Source organism: Brachyhypopomus gauderio, chromosome 8 (genome assembly GCF_052324685.1).
Source record: "Brachyhypopomus gauderio isolate BG-103 chromosome 8, BGAUD_0.2, whole genome shotgun sequence".
Lineage (NCBI taxonomy): Eukaryota > Metazoa > Chordata > Actinopteri > Gymnotiformes > Hypopomidae > Brachyhypopomus > Brachyhypopomus gauderio.
In genome coordinates this window covers 23,145,787-23,171,234 of record NC_135218.1, presented here as the reverse complement: position 1 = coordinate 23,171,234, position 25,448 = coordinate 23,145,787, and the positions used below count along the sequence as shown (strand labels likewise).

At 45.0% G+C, this 25,448-nt stretch overlaps 3 protein-coding genes across 10 annotated transcripts; all 3 read right to left on the bottom strand.

Annotated features, from left to right (window-relative positions):
- Window positions 1-404: 404 nt before the first annotated feature.
- LOC143521998 (obg-like ATPase 1) lies at window positions 405-7,950 on the bottom strand. Of its 3 annotated transcripts, none has more exons than XM_077015602.1 (11): window positions 7,814-7,950; window positions 5,258-5,358; window positions 4,268-4,411; window positions 3,698-3,825; window positions 3,066-3,241; window positions 2,881-2,958; window positions 2,624-2,721; window positions 2,366-2,506; window positions 1,886-1,982; window positions 1,615-1,737; window positions 405-1,378 (listed from the first exon to the last, which is right to left on the bottom strand). In XM_077015602.1, the coding sequence occupies exons 2-11, from the start codon at window positions 5,356-5,358 to the stop codon at window positions 1,277-1,279; spliced, it is 1,188 nt and encodes a 395-aa protein (XP_076871717.1). In that variant the 5' UTR covers window positions 7,814-7,950; the 3' UTR covers window positions 405-1,276. The 3 variants fall into 3 exon arrangements, with proteins under 3 accessions (XP_076871717.1, XP_076871715.1, XP_076871716.1); XM_077015600.1 differs by lacking the exon at window positions 7,814-7,950 and adding an exon at window positions 5,922-6,060; XM_077015601.1 differs by lacking the exon at window positions 7,814-7,950 and adding an exon at window positions 5,721-5,853.
- LOC143521999 (obg-like ATPase 1) lies at window positions 7,277-11,527 on the bottom strand. 2 transcript variants are annotated; one of them, XM_077015603.1, is made up of 9 exons: window positions 11,388-11,527; window positions 10,718-10,818; window positions 9,728-9,871; window positions 9,158-9,285; window positions 8,514-8,689; window positions 8,329-8,406; window positions 8,072-8,169; window positions 7,814-7,954; window positions 7,277-7,430 (listed from the first exon to the last, which is right to left on the bottom strand). In XM_077015603.1, the coding sequence occupies exons 2-9, from the start codon at window positions 10,816-10,818 to the stop codon at window positions 7,292-7,294; spliced, it is 1,005 nt and encodes a 334-aa protein (XP_076871718.1). In that variant the 5' UTR covers window positions 11,388-11,527; the 3' UTR covers window positions 7,277-7,291. The 2 variants fall into 2 exon arrangements, with proteins under 2 accessions (XP_076871718.1, XP_076871720.1); XM_077015605.1 differs by lacking the exon at window positions 11,388-11,527 and adding an exon at window positions 11,187-11,328.
- Window positions 11,528-17,306: 5,779 nt separating this feature from the next.
- On the bottom strand, window positions 17,307-25,093 carry gpr155b (G protein-coupled receptor 155b). Of its 5 annotated transcripts, XM_077015595.1 has the most exons (17): window positions 24,934-25,093; window positions 24,080-24,565; window positions 23,759-23,937; window positions 23,048-23,268; window positions 22,721-22,889; window positions 22,424-22,579; window positions 22,223-22,306; window positions 21,878-21,998; window positions 20,236-20,320; window positions 20,065-20,155; window positions 19,723-19,933; window positions 19,543-19,629; window positions 19,161-19,264; window positions 18,807-18,902; window positions 18,649-18,713; window positions 18,405-18,536; window positions 17,314-18,011 (listed from the first exon to the last, which is right to left on the bottom strand). In XM_077015595.1, exons 2-17 carry the CDS (start codon window positions 24,495-24,497, stop codon window positions 17,957-17,959), a joined length of 2,274 nt encoding a protein of 757 aa, XP_076871710.1. In that variant the 5' UTR covers window positions 24,498-24,565; window positions 24,934-25,093; the 3' UTR covers window positions 17,314-17,956. The 5 variants fall into 5 exon arrangements, 3 of the variants coding, with proteins under 3 accessions (XP_076871708.1, XP_076871709.1, XP_076871710.1); XM_077015593.1 differs by having other exon boundaries at window positions 17,307-18,536; XM_077015594.1 differs by having other exon boundaries at window positions 17,309-18,536; window positions 19,543-19,608.
- Between the last annotated feature and the right edge of the window lie 355 nt (window positions 25,094-25,448).

Sequence of the window (25,448 nt, the reverse complement as noted above, 5' to 3'; positions counted from 1 at the left end):
AGAAGACAAGGAGCCGATTTTCGGCCGCCATTATTACAGCCGAGGAACAAAATGTCAAGTTTAGGCCCTTCAAACTCGCATCATTTACACCAGCGTATAAATGAGTCATTTGTATTCGCACTTTTAAAGTTGAGCTGAGAACGAGACTGACGAGGGGAGTGTTATATTTACCGACACAAGTTTGATAGAATTAGTTGGTACATCGCTACGGGGCAGTTACGTTGGTACCGAAGAGTAAATGTGGGCCGTCTGTGCACTGCGTGGCAAACAAAGCCTTCAAAGCTCCCCTAAGCACGTCGATTTACCCACTTAGGTTAACAAAAATAGCTTTGCGGAAACAGCTGCAGACCCGGATACATGCACAATATCGTAACCTCTTAAAAGATCCCCAAACTTGCCCCTCGTTTCGTTTATTTGTTTTTATTTTTTACCAAGGGTTTAATTTGGACACACTGGAGTATTTACTTGTTCAATAAAAGTGAAGTTGCGTGCGGATATTTCTTAGTGGGAAAGAATCTTGTTTCAATATTAAGCACATGGAAGTAATTCTTTAGTCCACCCCTCCTCGTACGTACAATAACCACTTTTCTTTTGCGAGCGCTGTTCGTTATGGTCATTAATCACATCTGGGTTGGTTTAAATGCACGAAACTGACAGATTTCGTCATCGAATCCAGTCGGAGTGTGTAGAAGTCTAATCTGTTGTCTCCCTCTAGTGGCAGGCACATGCCACGACAGTATTTCATCAGCAGTAGTTGAGTGTTATCGCTATACAATACCAAATTAGAAAAAAAAAAAACATAATTCCAGCATTAGTGTACCACTGTGGTGTTTAGTGGCTCATACTTACTTTGAAACATTCAGGCATTCATAATCTCATCGCATTCATAATCTCAATCTTGCTAAAATCCCAAACACTAAAATCATACTACATTGACATGGTATCCTTAACAAAAGTCTGAAACTTGTCACCTTCCTTCAGGGATTCACGGGTACACATTTTCCATTTCAGCTGGAGAAATTTATTGGCTGTGGGCATCTGCTCTTTCAGCATGGCATGCGCTATTTGAGTGTGAGAAGACAAGTCGTATAACGTACAACTCAACTCTGAAGACTCAAATAATGGGCCCGCACAGAAGAAGTGTGAATACGCTAAATACCCCAAAGCCAAAAATGAAAAATAAAAATAAAGCTCACAGGTAATTCCTCATATCTGCAGAATAATATCCCTGTACCCCACCCTAATCCCACATGGTATAGTCCATTTGATGATGACATCATTTCTTCTTTGGCTGATTGGGTGTGTTGAATTTGAAGAAGATGATGTCACCGTCCTCCACAATGTAGTTCCGTCCTTGTTGTCTGTACTTTCCTGCAGCCTGTCAAAACAATCCATGCCAATATCAACTGCCAGTAAACTATAACTTACAAATGTATTTTGATTCTGAGGGTAAACGCTCTCCATCAAACTCAGTGAAGCGTACTGGAAAACTACGAGCCCTTTAAAGAGAATGCCAACATACAACATGGCTGAAACAAGCAACACGTGGCTGTGAGTCTCTCGGGTCTTTGAGAGGTACAGGTGTGAGTCTCTCAGGTACAGGTGTCATCTCACCTTAGCTGCTCCCTCACTGCCCTCCTCTTTGAAGTCCACATACTTCATCACCTCGGCCATGATGAAGCCTTTCTCAAAGTCCGTGTGGATTTTGCCTGCCGCCTGTGGTGCCTTCGTGCCTTTCTGCAGGTCAGAAACACACACATACTGGTGTAATCAAGTGGTCTTGATGTAAGCCTGCTGCTGCAGCCAGTGGACTGAACTGGGATTCACACGTGTGTGTGTGTGTGTGTGAGAGAGAGAGAATGCTTGTATGTGTGTGTGTACTTACCCTGATGGTCCATGCGCGTACTTCATCAGGTCCAGCTGTGAAGAAATACTCCAGCTGCAAGGCTGAATAGCCACTCTTTATGATCTTGGTCAACACACTAGAATGGCACACGCAACGCGCGCACACGCACACACACACACACGATTACAAATGGCAACTTTGAAACCAAAGCAACTATGAATGTTCTTCTCATCTATAAAGGTGTTTCTGAGTTGGACTGCAGGCTCCCTAAACCTGCATGTAACTATGGAGTCTGCCAAGTGCTGGAAGACATTACAGGAAGTGATGCGCTCATATCAAACAGTACAGGAAGTGATGCGCTCATATCATCTCCTGAAACGGAGAACTGCGGCGGAGTTTCCCAGGGAGAGAGGGACAAGCTTTTACGAGCTGTGAGGCCAAAGAGCAAAGACGCTGCTCTCCAGGGAGAGGGAGGAGAACACCGTGGGAGACGCAGACGGAGCTGGAGCTGCCCCTGACCTCTGGGTCTTATTGTCCAGGCAGAACTTCTGTTTCTCCTCATCGCTCATTTCCTGGTGCTTGCTCTCGAAGCCTCCACTGAACGGGATGACCAGCGCGCCAGGATCGTGGCCGTCTACCCACTCCTTGATCTTCACCAACCTGCAGACCGAACACACTGCAGTTCAGGAGCAGAGAACTGAAGTGCTGTTGGGCAGCACGAGTGCTCACTATAGCAACAGCCATGCATTTATGCTGATCTAAAGGTCCAAAACACACCATTTGTTCTTCTTCCTGATGTAATCTTTCTCCGAGAGATTCACCAGGTAGATCATCGGCTTGGATGTCAGGAACAGATATTTATTCAACACCTCAATCTGTTAAATATCAGAAAAAAGAACGAAACAGCTAAAATGTTTTGCAAAGCGAAACAACCAGATTAATGATGGGGTAAAGACCAAGTCTTTGCCCAATGACACATTAAGATATTGATTCAATTTGCATATGTTAAACCCTTTAATAAAAAAGATATTTACCTCTTTATCATTCCACTCATGGTAGCGAACATGTTTCTTCTCATCAACCACCCATGTCTTTATTTTAAGCATGATGTCCTGGTTTAGAAGTAAAAAGAAAAGAAAGTGAGAGATGTTTTGATCTTTGTTGGCTATAGGGCCATGTGTGCAGTTATGGAGCATGCTGGGATTTGCAGTTCACTCACATATTCAGGTTTGAGTTTCTTGTCTCCACCCCTCACAGCGGTTTTCTCCAGCTTGTCTATGATTGGCCCGATCATCTCCTCATCCTTCATCCTGAGCTCCTCGTGAATAATTTCAATGTCTCGCACCGGGTCGACGCAGCCCTCCACATGGATGATGTCTTCATCCTCAAACGCTCCTGCACGCACACACACATGCACACACACACACACACACACACACACACACACACACACACACACACACACACACACACAGTCATAAGGTATATTTATACTGCCTTTCTTGGCCTGCTCACATCCACCCACACACAGACCTCCTTATGGACGGTGTCACCTTCAAACTCCTTTCCATACACACAAAAGCACCACAGACCAGCTGCACAGCACCTCACACACCTTCACCCTAAAACACTTCCAGGGGCCACAGCTATCGCAGGAATGCTAGTCTTATATGCTTGTAATTACATTAAAGCAGCAGGGGTCCATGACACACACACACACACACACACACACACACACACACACACACACACACACACACACACACACACACACACACACACACACACACACACACACACACACACACACACACGTGAGGTGCTTGTACGGCTGCTGCAGCACCGACTCACGCGTCATGTGAAAGATGCCGTCGCAGGCGCTGATGTGGGACAGGAAGGCGTTGCCCAGACCCTGGCCAGCGTGTGCCCCCTTCACCAGGCCCGCAATGTCCACCACGCTGAGGAACGCTGGGACCTTACTGGGGGGGCAGAGACCAGGCGGTTACTGCGCTGCTTGTACACGAGACTGTGCGTTTTGGTTCGGACGTGGAGACAGAGGTGCGGATGTGTTTCTACTGCAGTGGATGCTTTAAGAGCATCGATCAGGACTCACTGCAAAAGAGAACGCAGCAAACATCAACGCTGCACAAGTGCACGAGCAGTAGTGGAATCCTCGTCTTATTGTGCAAGTGTGAAAAGTCTCACCAGTTGCAGTGGCACCAGAGGGGTGAACCATCTTCCAGTTCTCGTAAAGAAAACCAGATTCCCTAATCCAGACTTAGTCAATATTACAAAGGCAGACACGGGTGAACCAAACAGCTGTGCTGCTGCTCACTTGGGTCCAACACCTGGATCCTGAAGAGAGTGGGTGTGGTGACAAGGGCTGGGGGTGAGGGGTCATGGGTGAGGGGTCATAGGTACCTGGCAGGTTTGTGGTACTGGCAGAGGAAGTCAAAGCGCTCGTCCGGAATAGGAACACGACTCTCGTTCGGGTCGATGGTGCAGAAGGGGAAGTTCTCGGCGGCCGCCTGACTCTTCGTCAACACGTTGAAGAACGTCGACTTGCTGAAATCACATTTTCACAGTGCCGGTTCACACCATATTCGGGTTGTCATTTGACCAACAAGCATGTGAACCGGTTTCCTCAGCAACACACCCACTCATAAGCACAGGCAAGGACCTGATCAGCCCCACACTACATTTCCCATGAACACTTGCACCTACTCAGAGTAAGTGCAAATACACAGTTCAGTACCATGTTGATGTCTTAGGCACCCTTAGAAATGATCATGCATCATTCATTCATGGATCATGTTTAATTGTCCAACACTACATTAAGGACTGTGGATAAACATTATTTATGCATATTTTTCAATAAATTCTTTATATCTTGTGAATTGGATGCAACATCACAGATTTGGTTCAGCAACCTGTTTGCTTTCTGCATGCTAAATGCTTGGACACACATGCATCAGTGACAGACAGATGGGCAGAACAGAACCCTCCCTCAATATAAACTACATGGGCTCACTTGGGACAGAAAAACAAAGAAAGAATTTACCACCACCTTTCTCATTTTGGTGCATTTAAACTAATTGCCCTCGTAAAAATCTTGAAACACAGTGAGGTTTCGAGAGTGGTTGTAGAATACTAACCTATGAGTGACATGTGAAAACGCACAACCTTAGTGCTGAATAAGAGCTTTGCTACATGTATGTCCAAGCACAAACACAGCACAACACACATAAACTACATGTACAGGACCACACAGGACAAAGCTTAACACACACTTAACTCACTTATAATCCATCATATGACTATGACACTCTACACTATTGCTGGTAGTTAAAGGGAATCGTGGAATTACAGGAGTCAACACAGCCGACACGGGTCTCCTGCTAGTGAACGTACCCCACATTTGGTAATCCAACAATGCCGATTTTCAGTGAGGTCCCGAACCGTCCGATGAGAGGGGGGGGTTTGGGTCCGTCCGCCGCCTTCTTCGGGGGCATCTGAAACACAGATCACACCTCGTTCACTACACAACCACACACACACACCTCGCACCTTCTTTGGAGTCGTGATGGAACCGTGTCAGCACACAGCCACCGGGAAACGTGAGATCACACACACGTTCACACAGTTCGCCTGCAGTCCGAGCGCGGTGACCCGGTCCGGCTGACCCGCCCCGCACCAGCTGGACCGCCCCGCTCCCAAAATAGCACGACAGTCAGCTCGGGGGGGGGGGGGGGGCACCGGCCACGGACCAACACACGCGGGGAGCTAAATTTAACCCGGCGGCAGAGCCAAACCCAGTCCGAGGGGGTTCGGTTCTGACACGGCACCACACCAAGACCGCCACACACGCACCTACCTTAGCACGTTAGCAGCACGCAGGCTAGCTCGCTAACATCCCCATTCATTTACGCTTGGGTTGCTAGCTAACTAGCGCGTTAGCCTGACGGCCACTTTTTAAAATATAGTAGTTCAGAAGCAGCTCATGTAAATCTAAACATTTATGTGTGTGGATATAGAACCAAATACAGATTAAAGTGTAGGTGTAGGATTATATCACCTTGAAATAACGCTATATCTGACAGTTCTGTGTGAATCTCACTGTGCTGTGGGCACCACACGCCTCGCAGTCCAGGCGACGGCACCAAAAGAAATTGCACACCGGAAGAAGAAAAGATTCCGCTTTCCCCATTGGTCAAAACTGGGAATGACGACAGAACGTTCAGCACGACGTCAGCGCGTTTCGTCATGGGACATAATATTTTGAAGAAGAAAAAAAATTATATATTTAAATAGCTATATATATATATATATAGCTTAGTTACCTTGAAAAAGTAATCCGATTACTGATTACTCATTTTAAAAGTAACTTAGTTACAAAACTTGATTTTAAAAGTAACTACATTAGAGTACAAGTTACTTTTAGTAGTTGCAGTCAGCAGCAAAATTAGCTTTCCCAATACTCACTTTATATTTAACAGTAACAGTGTATCTCCTGACATTACGTTTGTGTCGCTGCGCGGTATTATTGTAAATGTATTTGTAAACGTAATACAAGCGAACTATTCAGTCAGACAGCTATTTGTTGTGAAACGAAATACAATTACAAGTTCAAGCATGTTAGCCAAAATTCCAGCACTTTTCAAACCTGGAACACAAAGCAACATTAAAATTGGTCATGTAAATGTTCCTTTCCCTGTTTTTGAGGGGTGTTTCTTTACACACCACATATCGTTACGGAACAGAACAGAATGACGTGAACGCGCTCGCACTCTCACAGGTTCGCGCTCAGCGTGCGGAGTCGAGCGCTACGGTCAGACACAAAAGTGTAACTGAGCAAAGAAAAAAGTAAATATATATATATTTACTAAGGAAAATAAAAATAGTAACGCCAGTAACTTTAATCTGATTACTGGACTGGAAATAGTAACTCGTTACTGAAAAAAGTGGTAAGATTTGAGTAACGCGTTACTGACACTATAGTATATATTAGAGAAGAATTACATTTCAAAGCTATATATAGACACTGTGTGTAATATACACATACAGTATATATAGCTCTTAAGTGCAGGGTGGCCGCGGGTCCTTAAAAAGTCTTAAATGGTATTAAATTTCATTTTTGTCAAATAAGGCCTTGAAAAGTCTTATTTTGTCTTAAATTTTCAACCACAATGTCTTAAATTTGCGGAGCTAAATTTAGGGATGAATAATTCCGTTAGCGGTGTGTTGAACTTAAATATTGCTCGCAAGTATTTCGGGCTTAACGAGCACCGGTAGTTGTTGGACTGGCGGGATCATAATTTCATGCGGGCTGTATGTACGTTAACGTCTGTTCGGAGAGATGGGGAAATGCAAACTTAGCCAGAAATGATTGGAAGATCCGACATATTCTTGGTGGCTCAGAGCTGTCACAGATACCAGCGAGGCTCGTCAGCAGCAGCCTGCAATATCTACGTTTTGCCCAACAAGAGAACCATTCAGTCGAGCTCTGCTCAACGTCGCATTCACGCTGTAGAAATACTCCAGCTGCAAGGCTGAATAGCCACTCTTTATGATCTTGGTCAACACACTAGAATGGCACACGCAACGCGCGCACACGCACACACACACACACGATTACAAATGGCAACTTTGAAACCAAAGCAACTATGAATGTTCTTCTCATCTATAAAGGTGTTTCTGAGTTGGACTGCAGGCTCCCTAAACCTGCATGTAACTATGGAGTCTGCCAAGTGCTGGAAGACATTACAGGAAGTGATGCGCTCATATCAAACAGTACAGGAAGTGATGCGCTCATATCATCTCCTGAAACGGAGAACTGCGGCGGAGTTTCCCAGGGAGAGAGGGACAAGCTTTTACGAGCTGTGAGGCCAAAGAGCAAAGACGCTGCTCTCCAGGGAGAGGGAGGAGAACACCGTGGGAGACGCAGACGGAGCTGGAGCTGCCCCTGACCTCTGGGTCTTATTGTCCAGGCAGAACTTCTGTTTCTCCTCATCGCTCATTTCCTGGTGCTTGCTCTCGAAGCCTCCACTGAACGGGATGACCAGCGCGCCAGGATCGTGGCCGTCTACCCACTCCTTGATCTTCACCAACCTGCAGACCGAACACACTGCAGTTCAGGAGCAGAGAACTGAAGTGCTGTTGGGCAGCACGAGTGCTCACTATAGCAACAGCCATGCATTTATGCTGATCTAAAGGTCCAAAACACACCATTTGTTCTTCTTCCTGATGTAATCTTTCTCCGAGAGATTCACCAGGTAGATCATCGGCTTGGATGTCAGGAACAGATATTTATTCAACACCTCAATCTGTTAAATATCAGAAAAAAGAACGAAACAGCTAAAATGTTTTGCAAAGCGAAACAACCAGATTAATGATGGGGTAAAGACCAAGTCTTTGCCCAATGACACATTAAGATATTGATTCAATTTGCATATGTTAAACCCTTTAATAAAAAAGATATTTACCTCTTTATCATTCCACTCATGGTAGCGAACATGTTTCTTCTCATCAACCACCCATGTCTTTATTTTAAGCATGATGTCCTGGTTTAGAAGTAAAAAGAAAAGAAAGTGAGAGATGTTTTGATCTTTGTTGGCTATAGGGCCATGTGTGCAGTTATGGAGCATGCTGGGATTTGCAGTTCACTCACATATTCAGGTTTGAGTTTCTTGTCTCCACCCCTCACAGCGGTTTTCTCCAGCTTGTCTATGATTGGCCCGATCATCTCCTCATCCTTCATCCTGAGCTCCTCGTGAATAATTTCAATGTCTCGCACCGGGTCGACGCAGCCCTCCACATGGATGATGTCTTCATCCTCAAACGCTCCTGCACGCACACACACATGCACACACACACACACACACACACACACACACACACACACACACACACACACACACACACACACACACACACACACACACAGTCATAAGGTATATTTATACTGCCTTTCTTGGCCTGCTCACATCCACCCACACACAGACCTCCTTATGGACGGTGTCACCTTCAAACTCCTTTCCATACACACAAAAGCACCACAGACCAGCTGCACAGCACCTCACACACCTTCACCCTAAAACACTTCCAGGGGCCACAGCTATCGCAGGAATGCTAGTCTTATATGCTTGTAATTACATTAAAGCAGCAGGGGTCCATGACACACACACACACACACACACACACACACACACACACACACACACACACACACACACACACACACACACACACACACACACACACACACACACACACACGTGAGGTGCTTGTACGGCTGCTGCAGCACCGACTCACGCGTCATGTGAAAGATGCCGTCGCAGGCGCTGATGTGGGACAGGAAGGCGTTGCCCAGACCCTGGCCAGCGTGTGCCCCCTTCACCAGGCCCGCAATGTCCACCACGCTGAGGAACGCTGGGACCTTACTGGGGGGGCAGAGACCAGGCGGTTACTGCGCTGCTTGTACACGAGACTGTGCGTTTTGGTTCGGACGTGGAGACAGAGGTGCGGATGTGTTTCTACTGCAGTGGATGCTTTAAGAGCATCGATCAGGACTCACTGCAAAAGAGAACGCAGCAAACATCAACGCTGCACAAGTGCACGAGCAGTAGTGGAATCCTCGTCTTATTGTGCAAGTGTGAAAAGTCTCACCAGTTGCAGTGGCACCAGAGGGGTGAACCATCTTCCAGTTCTCGTAAAGAAAACCAGATTCCCTAATCCAGACTTAGTCAATATTACAAAGGCAGACACGGGTGAACCAAACAGCTGTGCTGCTGCTCACTTGGGTCCAACACCTGGATCCTGAAGAGAGTGGGTGTGGTGACAAGGGCTGGGGGTGAGGGGTCATGGGTGAGGGGTCATAGGTACCTGGCAGGTTTGTGGTACTGGCAGAGGAAGTCAAAGCGCTCGTCCGGAATAGGAACACGACTCTCGTTCGGGTCGATGGTGCAGAAGGGGAAGTTCTCGGCGGCCGCCTGACTCTTCGTCAACACGTTGAAGAACGTCGACTTGCTGAAATCACATTTTCACAGTGCCGGTTCACACCATATTCGGGTTGTCATTTGACCAACAAGCATGTGAACCGGTTTCCTCAGCAACACACCCACTCATAAGCACAGGCAAGGACCTGATCAGCCCCACACTACATTTCCCATGAACACTTGCACCTACTCAGAGTAAGTGCAAATACACAGTTCAGTACCATGTTGATGTCTTAGGCACCCTTAGAAATGATCATGCATCATTCATTCATGGATCATGTTTAATTGTCCAACACTACATTAAGGACTGTGGATAAACATTATTTATGCATATTTTTCAATAAATTCTTTATATCTTGTGAATTGGATGCAACATCACAGATTTGGTTCAGCAACCTGTTTGCTTTCTGCATGCTAAATGCTTGGACACACATGCATCAGTGACAGACAGATGGGCAGAACAGAACCCTCCCTCAATATAAACTACATGGGCTCACTTGGGACAGAAAAACAAAGAAAGAATTTACCACCACCTTTCTCATTTTGGTGCATTTAAACTAATTGCCCTCGTAAAAATCTTGAAACACAGTGAGGTTTCGAGAGTGGTTGTAGAATACTAACCTATGAGTGACATGTGAAAACGCACAACCTTAGTGCTGAATAAGAGCTTTGCTACATGTATGTCCAAGCACAAACACAGCACAACACACATAAACTACATGTACAGGACCACACAGGACAAAGCTTAACACACACTTAACTCACTTATAATCCATCATATGACTATGACACTCTACACTATTGCTGGTAGTTAAAGGGAATCGTGGAATTACAGGAGTCAACACAGCCGACACGGGTCTCCTGCTAGTGAACGTACCCCACATTTGGTAATCCAACAATGCCGATTTTCAGTGAGGTCCCGAACCGTCCGATGAGAGGGGGGGGTTTGGGTCCGTCCGCCGCCTTCTTCGGGGGCATCTGAAACACAGATCACACCTCGTTCACTACACAACCACACACACACACCTCGCACCTTCTTTGGAGTCGTGATGGAACCGTGTCAGCACACAGCCACCGGGAAACGTGAGATCACACACACGTTCACACAGTTCGCCTGCAGTCCGAGCGCGGTGACCCGGTCCGGCTGACCCGCCCCGCACCAGCTGGACCGCCCCGCTCCCAAAATAGCACGACAGTCAGCTCGGGGGGGGGGGGGGGGGGGGGGCACCGGCCACGGACCAACACACGCGGGGAGCTAAATTTAACCCGGCGGCAGAGCCAAACCCAGTCCGAGGGGGTTCGGTTCTGACACGGCACCACACCAAGACCGCCACACACGCACCTACCTTAGCACGTTAGCAGCACGCAGGCTAGCTCGCTAACATCCCCATTCATTTACGCTTGGGTTGCTAGCTAACTAGCGCGTTAGCCTGACGGCCACTTTTTAAAATATAGTAGTTCAGAAGCAGCTCATGTAAATCTAAACATTTATGTGTGTGGATATAGAACCAAATACAGATTAAAGTGTAGGTGTAGGATTATATCACCTTGAAATAACGCTATATCTGACAGTTCTGTGTGAATCTCACTGTGCTGTGGGCACCACACGCCTCGCAGTCCAGGCGACGGCACCAAAAGAAATTGCACACCGGAAGAAGAAAAGATTCCGCTTTCCCCATTGGTCAAAACTGGGAATGACGACAGAACGTTCAGCACGACGTCAGCGCGTTTCGTCATGGGACATAATATTTTGAAGAAGAAAAAAAATTATATATTTAAATAGCTATATATATATATATATAGCTTAGTTACCTTGAAAAAGTAATCCGATTACTGATTACTCATTTTAAAAGTAACTTAGTTACAAAACTTGATTTTAAAAGTAACTACATTAGAGTACAAGTTACTTTTAGTAGTTGCAGTCAGCAGCAAAATTAGCTTTCCCAATACTCACTTTATATTTAACAGTAACAGTGTATCTCCTGACATTACGTTTGTGTCGCTGCGCGGTATTATTGTAAATGTATTTGTAAACGTAATACAAGCGAACTATTCAGTCAGACAGCTATTTGTTGTGAAACGAAATACAATTACAAGTTCAAGCATGTTAGCCAAAATTCCAGCACTTTTCAAACCTGGAACACAAAGCAACATTAAAATTGGTCATGTAAATGTTCCTTTCCCTGTTTTTGAGGGGTGTTTCTTTACACACCACATATCGTTACGGAACAGAACAGAATGACGTGAACGCGCTCGCACTCTCACAGGTTCGCGCTCAGCGTGCGGAGTCGAGCGCTACGGTCAGACACAAAAGTGTAACTGAGCAAAGAAAAAAGTAAATATATATATATTTACTAAGGAAAATAAAAATAGTAACGCCAGTAACTTTAATCTGATTACTGGACTGGAAATAGTAACTCGTTACTGAAAAAAGTGGTAAGATTTGAGTAACGCGTTACTGACACTATAGTATATATTAGAGAAGAATTACATTTCAAAGCTATATATAGACACTGTGTGTAATATACACATACAGTATATATAGCTCTTAAGTGCAGGGTGGCCGCGGGTCCTTAAAAAGTCTTAAATGGTATTAAATTTCATTTTTGTCAAATAAGGCCTTGAAAAGTCTTATTTTGTCTTAAATTTTCAACCACAATGTCTTAAATTTGCGGAGCTAAATTTAGGGATGAATAATTCCGTTAGCGGTGTGTTGAACTTAAATATTGCTCGCAAGTATTTCGGGCTTAACGAGCACCGGTAGTTGTTGGACTGGCGGGATCATAATTTCATGCGGGCTGTATGTACGTTAACGTCTGTTCGGAGAGATGGGGAAATGCAAACTTAGCCAGAAATGATTGGAAGATCCGACATATTCTTGGTGGCTCAGAGCTGTCACAGATACCAGCGAGGCTCGTCAGCAGCAGCCTGCAATATCTACGTTTTGCCCAACAAGAGAACCATTCAGTCGAGCTCTGCTCAACGTCGCATTCACGCTGTAGGCTATGCGGCTCTACCAATACTTTGAAGGCTTAGGTAATATGGGCGCTAAAAACAGTTAAGAGTCACCAGTCATACAGATCCAACGAAGGAATTGACTCATTGTTTAAAACCATGTTCCCTGATGCCAGAGATGGGGACTCGAGTTTGAGACTCGGACTCGAGTCGCACTTAAGTCGCATATACAGTGACTTCAGACTCGACTTAGACTTGCATTCAAAAGACTTGCGACTCGACTTGGACTCGTGATTTGAGACTCGTGAACAATCTTTTATTTGTTATGTTCTTTTGCGTTTCATTTGACAACCTTTTCTCCGCCTGTCTGAATGCTTTTTACTTCCCGCTGACGTAACATTTTCGGCGCGCGGACCCTCGCGCCGGTCGCGACGCGTCAAGTATTTCGCAAGTGACCGTTGCGCGCGACTCCGCACACCTCGCGAACCTGGCGCTGCGCGCGCCGCAAAACATCGCGATCATGGCGGCACTGGTGAGGATGCTCGCTTCTGTTCCACCATTCATAATAAGTTTTGGGTACAAAACAAGTACAAGTAGCAAATAGAAGAGCAGCAAACTGCAGCGTGTGTGGCATAAAAATACAGGACGCTGGTTCCACCACATCTAATTTTATTCGCCACCTGAAAACCCACCCGGAAAGGTTAGTCACTGCCTGAAAGGTTATTAGCAATATTGCAATATTGGTATTGACTTGCCACCAGTGCACCAGTAGAGAGGGTGTTCAGTCATGGAGGCCTCATAATGCGCCCTCACCGAGCCAGGCTAAGTGCAAGTACCCTGTCAATCCTGATCTTTTAAAAATGTAATGCGTTAGTTGCATAAACATTTTCCTTGTTTTGGACACTGAAAGACACCTTGAAGTTCAAATAGATTGTGTTTGATCCAGTTCATTAGGAGACAAATAGTTGTTGCTGCAGGGCTTTTATGTCAGAATTATTATTATTGTAAAATTTGAATTCTGTTTTTAATTTTTATTTTATAATCACTAATTTGGTTGCTATTTTCTTTATATGCAGACCTTTCATATATATAGTTAAAAATGTGATTTTTTAATTTTACAGCCCTCCTTTATCTTTTAAAACAAAATATAGCAGATGTTCTACTGAAAGAAGCGAATATTGTATCCAGAAAAATGTCAGTTTTGTAAGAAAAATACTTTTTGGAGAAAAATACGGATACAAAATTTATCTGGAAAACATTTGTGTGTGCGTGCGCACTTTTAAAAATTTTATTTCTTCATTTACCAGTTTAAGCTATTATACATCAGAAGTGTCATAACAGACCATTACAACTATACAGTGATTTGCGACTACAGTGTCACTCAAATATTTGGGACTTGACTTGGACTTGAGAACAAAGACTTGAGACTTGACTTGGACTTGAGAACAAAGACTTGAAACTTGACTTGGACTTGCAAAAAATGACTTGTGAGCATCTCTGCCTGATGCCGCCTTCAAGTCTGGTTTATACTTTCGCGAGTGACCGTAGCGCGTGAACCTCCGCGAACGGCGGGACCGTTGCAGTGTTGTCCGAAACGATATATGTGTTAGTATAAAGAAACACTCCTCAAAAACAGGGGAAGGAACATTTACCTGACCAATTTAATGTTACTTTAATGTGTTCCAAGTTTGACAAGTGCTGAAATCAGGGTGTCTACAGGTTTGACCAAGGGAAAATTAAGACATTTTAAGACTTTTTAATACCGTTTTCCAAATAAAATTAAGACCAACTCGCAAGATCATACACGTTAAAATAAAGCACAAAAACCAACTGATTATTTACATTAATTAATCTACAGTAGCTGCTTGAAAACTTCAAATGTTAATGCACAAGACGGACAATACAAGACACAAACATTACATTTTTTTTCACTGTACAGTATACACAATGAAACTTTATACAAAACAAAATTCAAACACTGACAACAGCATCATACCATACACACACACACACACACACACACACACACACACACTAGGCCATTTTCCTGTTTTTCTGATCCACACTCCAGCTCATGCTCAACCCCTTTCAGTTCTGCTACTTTTTCTCTGAAACTCTTTCTAAGGATGTTTGATTTTGTGATCACTTTGGCCATCAGGGTTCCTGCTTTCCCTTCGGCTTGTTCAGCAAGTAAATTATTATTATAACTGGTTTATACTTAACCTTGAAAGTGACGTACAAATGATTTAATTCCATCTTGTTAAGGTGTATGAACCCTGCAAACATGACTTGGTTAATTGCAAGCCGCTCGCGCATGGGCGAAACCACCGCGATTACGTCATTTTCGACGCAGCGGCTGACGAGCGGCTCGCGCGCTGTCGTACACCTCTCGAAATTTGTAAAAACTTCGCGCGCGCCGCGCTTCAGCGCAATTAACCAAGTCATGTTTGCAGGGTTCATACACCTTAACAAGATGGAATTAAATCATTTGTACGTCACTTTCAAGGTTAAGTATAAACCAGTTATAATAATAATTTACTTGCTGAACAAGCCGAAGGGAAAGCAGGAACCCTGATGGCCAAAGTGATCACAAAATCAAACATCCTTAGAAAGAGTTTCAGAGAAAAAGTAGCAGAACTGAAAGGGGTTGAGCGTGAGCTGGAGAGTGGATCAGAAAAACAGGAAAATGGCCTAGTGTGTGTGTGTATGGTATGATGCTGTTGTCAGTGTTTGAATTTTGTTTTGTATAAAGTTTCATTGTGTATACTGTACAGTAGGCCTGTGTTGAAAAAATCGATTTTCCGATTCAGAATCGATTCGCATATGATGATCTGATTATCGATTCGTACGTCCAAAGATCGATTTTTTAGTGAACTTTTACCCCCGCCTCGTCACTGAATTCACGCAGGCGTGCTCGGTCTAACTAACTGTAAAACAACATGGCGACGGACAGTGACGGTAACGACGATAGTCAAATCGGCAATCTAAAAACAGAAGGACAGTTTATCCAGTGTCAGTGACTATTTACAGTTAGTCCGTGTCACTGACAGTTTACCCAGTGTTTTTACAGTTTTTTACAGTTTTTACAGCTCTTGTAACGTTGGGCGCAAGGCGATGGACGAGACAGAATCTTTTGCACTTTCCAAATCGTTACGTTTATTACATTTACCGAAGCGCAGACAGCGCACATAAAACACGTTTACATAGAACATGTGTGACTCAAACAACGACGAGCACAGTACGCTGCGCGAACGCACATTAAATAGACAAACCACATAAACCCCACGTGATGACGAGACGAGTCACAGGTGAGGATTATCACAAGACGCACCCGCACCCGCGGAGATACGAGTACACGCAGACAACGTTAACACACGCCCAACAGGGAGGGGTCGGGGACCGTAACGTGACAGTTCTGTTATTATATTCTTACTTTAAAGAAAAATACACGTTTACATTTTATACTTTCAGTTTATTAAGTGTGAGCACTTTTAAAATAAAAATGCATTTGGTAGCAACAGCTTTTGGGTGACTTCTTAATTATTTCAATCATAATAATAATGCACTAGGAGTAGTAGTAGGAGTCCACTGTTGCAGATATAGACACCTCAAAGATGTCCTCTGTTTATTGTCCTGGATTACCTTTCTTGAAGGTAGATTTATGATTACCCTTTTCACCAGTCTTCCAGCCATCAGTAACTACCAACTACCAGTAACTATTTGCTGATTAATATTGATATAATACTAGTTTTAACATGTTGCTTCTGTACATAGTCAGGAAACAGCTCATATAAATACATTTTTAATAACACTAAACCCCCGAATTGGATCGAATCGGATCGAATCGATTAAATCGGATTAAATCGAAATAAATCGATTCTTAATCTTCAGAATCGGAATCGGATCGATTCTTGGAATTTGAATCGATACCCAGCCCTACTGTACAGTGAAAAAAATGTAATGTTTGTGTCTTGTATTGTCCGTCTTGTGCATTAACATTTGAAGTTTTCAAGCAGCTAGATTAATTAATGTAAATAATCAGTTGGTTTTTGTGCTTTATTTTAACGTGTATGATCTTGCGAGTTGGTCTTAATTTTATTTGGAAAACGGTATTAAAAAGTCTTAAAATGTCTTAATTTTACCCTTGGTCAAACCTGTAGACACCCTGTAAGTGAATTACATCTCTAAAATAAATGCAACTATTCCATCTAGAAACTAGTTCTTCCATTGAAAAACATAAAAAAAACAGATCACATAATTAGTATAAAGGCAATCTCCTGTTAAATTGTGAAGATTCAGAGAAATACTTACTTATACCCCTTAACAGATGTATTCCTTATGGTACTTCAGTGCTTGTCTTTGAATTATTATGCGCCGTCAATTGCTGCATGTATCTTGGTTGTAATGCAGGTGTTCATAGTACTACGTGTATTAGCGCTGTTATTCATTCATGTTATACTTACAGGACACTCCTCATCGGCAGACTGAGGCAGCAGACAGCCAGTGAGTTGTTCAATTTGAACTTTTATTACACAGCCAGTAAATGACATGATTCATGCCCAAACCCACTACACAAGAAACCTGGAAACCCCACCAAATATCTCAATTTTATATAACAATTTTCCTGATCATTACCTAAACTCTGGTAAAAGAAAGTAGCTCTGATCTTTACAAAACTCCAGTAGGTGGGTAAACTCGGTGATCATAGACAGTGTTGCACTTTTAGTTACTGAATATACGATATATATTAAAATTATATGTTGCAATGCTGACAGTTAAAAGGTGACCATGTAGATTTTCATTCACACAGAGAAGGCAGGTTGAAGTTAACGAAGTCCTACTCCATGCTGAAGAATGTGAAAGTGTGTTAATGAACACAGACACAGACCTGATTCTCCCGGTTCTGCAGTTTAGCATGCCATGCGAAAGAATTCAAGAAACTTTCAATGATGGCCCAGCTGTTTCAGTCCATTCACAGTAAACTTTACTTTGGGTAAAGGGAGTCGATCCAGTCAAACTAATCCACAGACGTCACTCGCGGTTGCATTAAACTATAACTGGTACCGTTCTGTTTTCATTGTCTGTCTGTTTTTGGCCACAACCACATTCAGAAGCCAATCAACAAGTTCACTGCTCAGGAACCAACTGGCACACCTGTCAATCAAAGCAAGGATTCACCCACCGGTCCCGAGAGTGTTTCCGAGAGTGATGATCCACTGAAAGAGTGAGCAAATAGGAGAAGGGAAAGAAAAGTAAAAGAAGGAAGCCAGAGAACAGATCAAACGGATGGGTTATGAAGTCCATGCAAAAGGTTGCAAGTGAGAAAATAGAAATGCATTATTACCCATGTTATTAAAACAGTCAATAACTTATTTAAACAATAAAAATGGGTGGGGATTGTAGGTGCAATAATGCATTTGTGTGTGCCAAACAGGCTGATATGCTGCAGGACTCAGAAACAGGAAGAACCATAGAGTGGCGTTGCAGAGACGGAGTCTAGCCTACCCTCTAAACAAATCTGTGAACATCTAAATCTAGAGCAAAAACAAATCTCCCTTTGTTTAACTGTAAACACAAGCACACACAGGGACGCACTCGCACACACAAACCTGCTCTTGTGCACAATGTCCTGCACACACTGATTTTTGTGGTAGCGGACGAGCTGGGTGCGGGTCAGGTGGATCTCCTCATGGCTGGGGGCCGGACCTGCGCTCTCCTCCCGGCCCCAGAGAGCTGCCAGTCTGCACGCACGCACGCACACACACACACACACACACACACACACTTATACACACAAACGCCACAAGCTTCTCCATATTTCAAAATGACAGTGAGAAGATGCTCTTCACCCACCTCTTCTTGAACGGCAAAATAATGAGGCGCTCGTCCAAACCAAATATCCCAAAGGAAATTAAGCCCTGAAAAGGAGAGGCAGTGAGTTAATCTGCACTCGCAGGGTCGGGGTCAAGGGTCAGGCTCACGAGGCCTGCGTGCTGCTAATGTTCTCACACCTGTCCATAGTTGGCCACAGCACAGAAGAACTGCAGCTCCAGGTACAGTCGTCCAGGATCAGCGTTTAAAAGCCACCAGAGACAGCTAGACAGGTTCTGTGCAAAGACAAAACAGCCAACGATGTGGACGCTCTGAACAACGGGATGAAACAGGACCGGTTGATGGCAGGATGATACAGTGCAGGTCCAGTGATTACAGTGGGTACTGCGTACAGTTAAGGCTGCTATGTGTTTATAGTACACTGTACACAACTACAGTGTGTGTGTGTCATGTGTGTGTGTGTGTGTGTGTGTGTGTGTGTGTGTGTGTGTGTGTGTCATTGTGTGTGTGTGTGTGTGTGTGTGCGCACTCACGGCCAGCAGGCTGACGATAAGCAGTAGACACAGTAGCACATGTCGAGCCATTTGTCTCTCCTCCTGCACACACACACAGCTCCGTGCTTCAGACAGCACTGCCCCTGCAGGACAAACAACCTTACTACACCCACACCTACACCCACACGGTTCTGACATCACTGCCCCTGCAGGACAAACAACCTTACTACACCCACACCTACACCCACACCTACACCCACACGGTTCTGACAGCACTGCACCTGCAAGACAAACAACCTTACTACACCTACACCTACACCAACACACACCATGACTCACAGGACCATATGCTTTGACAACACCATATCTGCTAATGCATGCACACGCAGACAGATGTCATACACAGCAATATTATTCTTGCCTGTTGGTGGCGCTGCTGTGTGATTTAGAGCATCGGCCGTCGTCTCAGGTGCAGGGTCACCGTGATCTGAGTCCACAGAGATAAGAACTATGAATACACACAGCACAGACTTTGGTCTTTGAACATTAGACACAATACATTCTCCATCTCACACACACACACACACACACACACACACACCTCTAGTCAGGCTGGAATGCGATGCTGCCTGCTGGGTGGGGCCGTGGTTCTCTGAGTGACTGGGGCCCCCGGCCTCCTCCCCCGCCCCCGAGAGGGAGCTACGCTCCAGGGCCTGGTACACCTGCTCCTCAGGAGAGCCCTGACTCAGCGCCAGCAGAGAGAGGCCACCCAACAGGAGGCTACTGCTCAACACCGCCATGCTGCTCACAATCTAACACACACACACACACACACACACACACACACACACACACGTGATGAAAGCATTCACTATAGAAAGTGAAGAAACCCACATCTATAGTTCAGAATGAAATTCGTAAGGCACAAATTGAGGTGACTTACTTGCCACTTGCCGTAGAAGAAGGCGGAGTCAGTGGTTTCACTCTGCCTCTCACTCGCTACAAGCAACATGCCCACAACCAGAAATGGCACCCTGCAAAACACAGTGCACACACTGTAGTAGTACGGGACCGTAGTCTTTGTTGAGCTTAAAATGCACATGCACACACTCACCCCCAGCCAAGGAGGACGAAGACGAGGGGTCGAAGTTTAAGCTGGTCGTTCTTCTTCAGCAGAGCGAGTGAGAACGCTAACAGACCTATAACACAGCACAGAGTCTACACAACTACAAGACACAACCACAGACTCATCACAGCTCCATACAACAAACTCAGCAGTCATCATCCCCATGTGATGTAGGCCTAATCTACATGTGTGGAAAAGTATCACGATACACAGTCCAGACACATGCACACGTGTACGCACTAGGCCTGTCGCGATAATTACATTATCAACTTATCGTACAAATTTTTTTTAACCGCGATCATTTTTGCTAATGTCGATAATTGGCCATTGGGTTTCCGCGCAAATTTGTTTACATGAGAATAAACCGCAACTACGTTAGATTTCAGAAAGGCACGCAGTGCTGCTCTCGCGCAGCCCCCCCCCCCCCAACCATACACACAGGTATGCGAATGTATTCGAGGCTAATAGGACTCGAAATGATTCACTTTTGGCGCGCCACATTCTTTGCAGTGTTGTTCGAAACGATATGTGGTAGTATAAAGAAACACCCCTCAAAAACAAGGGAATGAAAATTTACCTGATGAATTTTAATGTTGCTTAGTGTTTCAGGTTTGAAAAGTGCTGGAATTTAGGCTAAAGTACTTGAAAATTCTTGAAATTGTAACTACTTAGTTTCACAACATATAGCTATCTGACTGAACAGTTCTCCTGTATTACGTTAACAAATACAAACCTCTTGTAATTCCAGGACGAAACATGAGAGAACGTGAAGACGTTAAGATTGGGCATTTTGAAAATAAACAACCATTAAATAATGTGATAAAAAGCGAATTCTTTTGAATCATTTCGAGTATATGTATGAATATTTAACTTAATTAAGTTCAACGTGCTGGGAAATATTGAAATGGACCTTTAAAGTGATGTACAAGTGCTTGAATTCCACCTTATAAAAGCTTATGAACCCTGCAAATATGACTTTGTTCATTGCGCTGAGGCGTGGCAAGCGTGAAGTTACAAAATTCAAGAGGTGCACGACCTCGCGAATCGAAGGCCCTCGCGCACGGGCGGAGCCACAGTGATTACGTCACTTTCGCCGTGCGGACCCTCGCACCGCGTCAAGTATAAACCAGGCTTAAACCAGGCTTAACTCGCTATATAGCCAAAGAGATGCTGCCGTTAAATACGGTCGAAAAGAAAACATTTATAAACATGCTGCAAAGATTTCACAAGCAGTATGAACTGCCAAAGAAAACCTATATCTCCCAAACTGCCATTCCAACCTTATATAATGAAGTGAAAGATGGCGTTCTGAAGGAGATTAAAGACACCTCATTTTACTCTGCCACTACAGATATGTGGTCAAGCTCAAATATGACCCCATACATGAGCTTTACAATACATTACTGCAAACTGGCAAACTGGTGTAATTGTATTATTATGCTACTATATTATTATTGTGGCACATTGTCTTAAAGCTCCTTTGGGGAGCCCAGAAACAAGAAAAAATTCTATAATGGCACTTTAAAATGACAATTACCAATTTATCGCAATAATTTCTGGGACAATATATCGTTCTGAAAATTTTGTTATCGTGACAGGCCTAGTACGCACATGTGCGTGTGTGTGTTACCTGTCCACAGATAGGTGCTGTAGAGAGATCCATAAAGCAGCGTGAAGGTGAGGATCTGACCCACTGCATTCTCCTGCTGAATTACGAACTTCCACAAGATCATCGACACACACACCAAGAGCTACAGGAGAAAACGTGCACAACCATATTTCTGTATAAAGGCTCAATGACACACACCCACCCCCCCACACACCAGGGCCCAAACACCTAACCACACACGCAACCACAAACCAGGGCCCAAACACCCAACCACACACGCAACCACAAACCAGGGCCCAAACACCCAACCACACACCCACCCACCCACCCACCCACCAGGGCTCAAACACCCAACCACTCACCCACCTGGGCAAGGAAAAGGTTTGCCGTGAACATGTGAGGCAGCCTGTTAAACTTCCTGCTGAGCAACATGACAGCAATGGTCCATACCTACCACACACACACACACACACACAGGTCAATACCAAGCTAGTGCAGTATAGAATGGGGAATTCAAGTAAAAGCTCGACTTTTTTTTTTCACATTCACGTACTCACACTCACTCACCAGGATGATGAGGCTGACCACACTGATGTTGAAGCTGACCTCCTGTAGCTCGGACATCAGGTGCGTCGCCTCCATCCAGGGGATGGTTAGTAACCATGCCGACAGATACATGATGGGCGCCGACAGCAACGTGCTGATGACCATGCCGGTAGCAACCTTGGAGATGAACACACACACACACACACACACACACTCTTGAAAGGTATGTTCTTGCCTCTTCTCCTCTAGAACCTAAATCAATGAAATCGGTCTATAAACGGCAGTACGGTAAGACTGATTCCAGGTCAGCCTACGCACCACCTCCATCTGCATGCTGTACTGGCCCGCGTAGATGGCCACGCTGGGTGCAGTGGGGAAGACCCCGTAGAGGAAGGCGTAGTCCGACAGACTGCTGTGGTTCCCAGAGCTGGAGTTTACTCCATCCAGGATCTCCAACATGTCCTTACACATCAACGGCATCATCAACCTAGAGAGCACACACACACACATACAGTCTCTTGAGCCAGATGTAAGTGTGACTAACCTATAATGCCACTTGAATACAAAGTCAAAGCAAGTTAACACTGAACATATAACATGCAAACACACACACACACACACACACACACACACACACGTTCTCACAGTTTAGCCGTGATGAGCAGTATGAGTGTGACCCCCATGGACCGGGTGAGCCTACACATCTGCCCCACCATCGTCAAGCCCAGGTAGAAGAGCGCCGCCCCTCCAAACGAGTTAGCCAGTCCGTCCACAAACTCTCCTAGCAACGCAGGGACACGCCCACCAAACAGGAAGTGAGAGACAATCCCGACCAGGACCATGAAGACGATTGGATTCTTAACAACCTGTGGGGGGGGTGGAAGGGTGGATGAACAGATGGGCAAAACCGCAGTTTTCTAACAAGTGATCCGATCACATTTCACCTCGTGAACCAGAGTCAACCTCGACATCGTTCCATTTCATTGGCTGCTTTGAGGATTTAAACTCAATCCAGGAGCCCAAGCACCAGGACCTGAGGAGGGATGTTCTCGGTCCTGTTCCTCAGGACACCACACCTGATTCTGTTCATCAGGGAAGCCCTTCATGAGCAGAGTCATGCCCGTGGAAGCAAGGAAGCCCCAAACCATGTGGGGTTCCTGGGGTCATCAGGACAAGAACCGAGAATCACTGTATACCATATTATGAATTCCTCTTACTGCATTAAAGCAGGACACAATGAGGTGAACGTGCTGAGAAATTCTACGTGTTCACACCTGTGACAGGCTATGTGAAATGGCTGTGGATTTTATACACCCCCATATACTGTCCTGTGCATCCCACCCAAAAAACACACACCCGTAGCAGGACGATGGATACGATACGCAGGCGGCTTTGGTTGTGGTCAGGGTTCTGCCTCCATCGCTGGAGCTCACACAGGGCAAAGCCCACCGGGTTGAGCAACATCAGAGAGACCGGGGCCACCAGGTAGAGATACTGCGCATAGTCCGGATGAGAGGTGCGATATAGAGCATCCACTGAAGGAGGAGCGCAGAGAGAGAGAGAGAGAGAGAGAGAGAGAGAGAGAGAGAGAGAGAGAGAGAGGTCTGTTTACTCTGAGCAAAGCCATGCTGGGGGGGAGGACTGTTTTGGCTGTGTGGTGTGTGTTGCCCCAGTCACCTATAGGATATCCCAGGGCGAAGTCGTTGCTCTGAGTGGCGAAGATGGCGAACAGGCCCGCTTTACTGAAGCGGCTCTCCGGGCCGGCCACCAGCAGCGTCAGGACGCACACGGCCGCGAACACACACACCTTGGCGATCAGCACACTCCACAGGAATGACCACACGACGTCTGCGAACTGGAGCTGCACCATGTTCTTAAAGAGCAGCGCGGGGAGAGCAAAGCATGACACAAACGTGCCGAGGCTCCTGGCCTGCCCCGCGCTGATGATGTCACTGCGGCCCGCCACATAGCCACACAGGATGATGCCAAAACACTCCAGCAGCACCGGGAAGAGCCTGTCGATGGACATAGCTGGGGCCGACAGAGGATTGTGGGTAATGTTAAGGCCATGGATGGTGACATAAAGTTCTTCCATGGTGGCATTGAGCAGGTGGACACTGGATAATATCTTGGCGATCTTGGATAATATTGAAGAGGAGGAATCTATGAGAGAGAACATGGCATAAATGGTCTCTAGAGAGAGAGAACAGAGAACTTCCAAAACACTTCTTGCATAAGAAACCATAGCTATATGACCCCACCACATTATAGTTATGGGAGAAAGATTGAAGCAAACATGCTCCATTAATCTTAGACTCTCGCTATCGTACAAATATTACATTTGAATTCATAGAACAACTTGTCGAAGCAATAATGTCACACTATCCCCATGTGATGGTAAAACAAGACTATTTATTGTGCGGAAGTCCCACTTTTACAACAGCAGGCCTGTTTCATGTTTCATTATTATTATTATATAGCGCCGTATTTCCACTCCGTGCTAATAATGTGACGAAAATAAGACATTTTACCAGCTCGCTGTCAGTGTACCATCATGAGTCAGACAATATTAATCCTAACGCGCATTCTAATACGCTGCACATTACTCCTCCGTGTTCACATTACTCTCACACTAGCGAATGAAGCTAGCTGTCGCATTAGCAGCCTCCGTCCCCGTTACTTTATAACGGCTACCGCCCGACTGATTGACACCTGATGCAGCCTATAGTATTATTTTGTAACCCCTATCGCGTCCGCTAATCGCAATGATTGGTCGACGTTTCTACAGGCGTTGACGTATAAGACGCTTGCTTGTGTGGTTGGTGGGATCCGTTCATGCGGAAATGAGAGGCGTTTCATTTCGTCAGAAAGTCCTGTAAACGTTCATTTTCTTATCGCGTCTCTTAAATGCCTTAGAAATAAAAAAAAGTAAAAATAAAGCAATTAAAAAGACTGAGATATTTTTAAATATATATATATATATATGCACACACAGTATGTTTATTAAGTTTGAGTTTCCTTAATGTTTGATGCCCTCTACTGTGCA

What these genes read in the sequence shown, in the direction of transcription:
- LOC143521998 (XM_077015602.1), bottom strand. Translation starts at nt 5,358, where the DNA reads ATGCCCCCGAAGAAGGCGGCGGACGGACCCAAACCCCCCCCTCTCATC. An exon ending in GTTGGATTACCAAATGTGGG is followed by an intron (nt 4,412 to 5,257) that starts GTACGTTCACTA and finishes ATGTGATTTCAG; the next exon opens with CAAGTCGACGTTCTTCAACG. An exon ending in CAGTACCACAAACCTGCCAG is followed by an intron (nt 3,826 to 4,267) that starts GTACCTATGACC and finishes CTGCCCCCCCAG; the next exon opens with TAAGGTCCCAGCGTTCCTCA.
- LOC143521999 (XM_077015603.1), bottom strand. Translation starts at nt 10,818, where the DNA reads ATGCCCCCGAAGAAGGCGGCGGACGGACCCAAACCCCCCCCTCTCATC. An exon ending in CAGTACCACAAACCTGCCAG is followed by an intron (nt 9,286 to 9,727) that starts GTACCTATGACC and finishes CTGCCCCCCCAG; the next exon opens with TAAGGTCCCAGCGTTCCTCA. An exon ending in AGAAACTCAAACCTGAATAT is followed by an intron (nt 8,407 to 8,513) that starts GTGAGTGAACTG and finishes CTTCTAAACCAG; the next exon opens with GACATCATGCTTAAAATAAA.
- gpr155b (XM_077015593.1), bottom strand. Translation starts at nt 24,497, where the DNA reads ATGGAAGAACTTTATGTCACCATCCATGGCCTTAACATTACCCACAAT. An exon ending in CAGCACCTATCTGTGGACAG is followed by an intron (nt 20,321 to 21,877) that starts GTAACACACACA and finishes GCTGTGTTATAG; the next exon opens with GTCTGTTAGCGTTCTCACTC. An exon ending in TTCGTCCTCCTTGGCTGGGG is followed by an intron (nt 20,156 to 20,235) that starts GTGAGTGTGTGC and finishes TGTGTTTTGCAG; the next exon opens with GGTGCCATTTCTGGTTGTGG.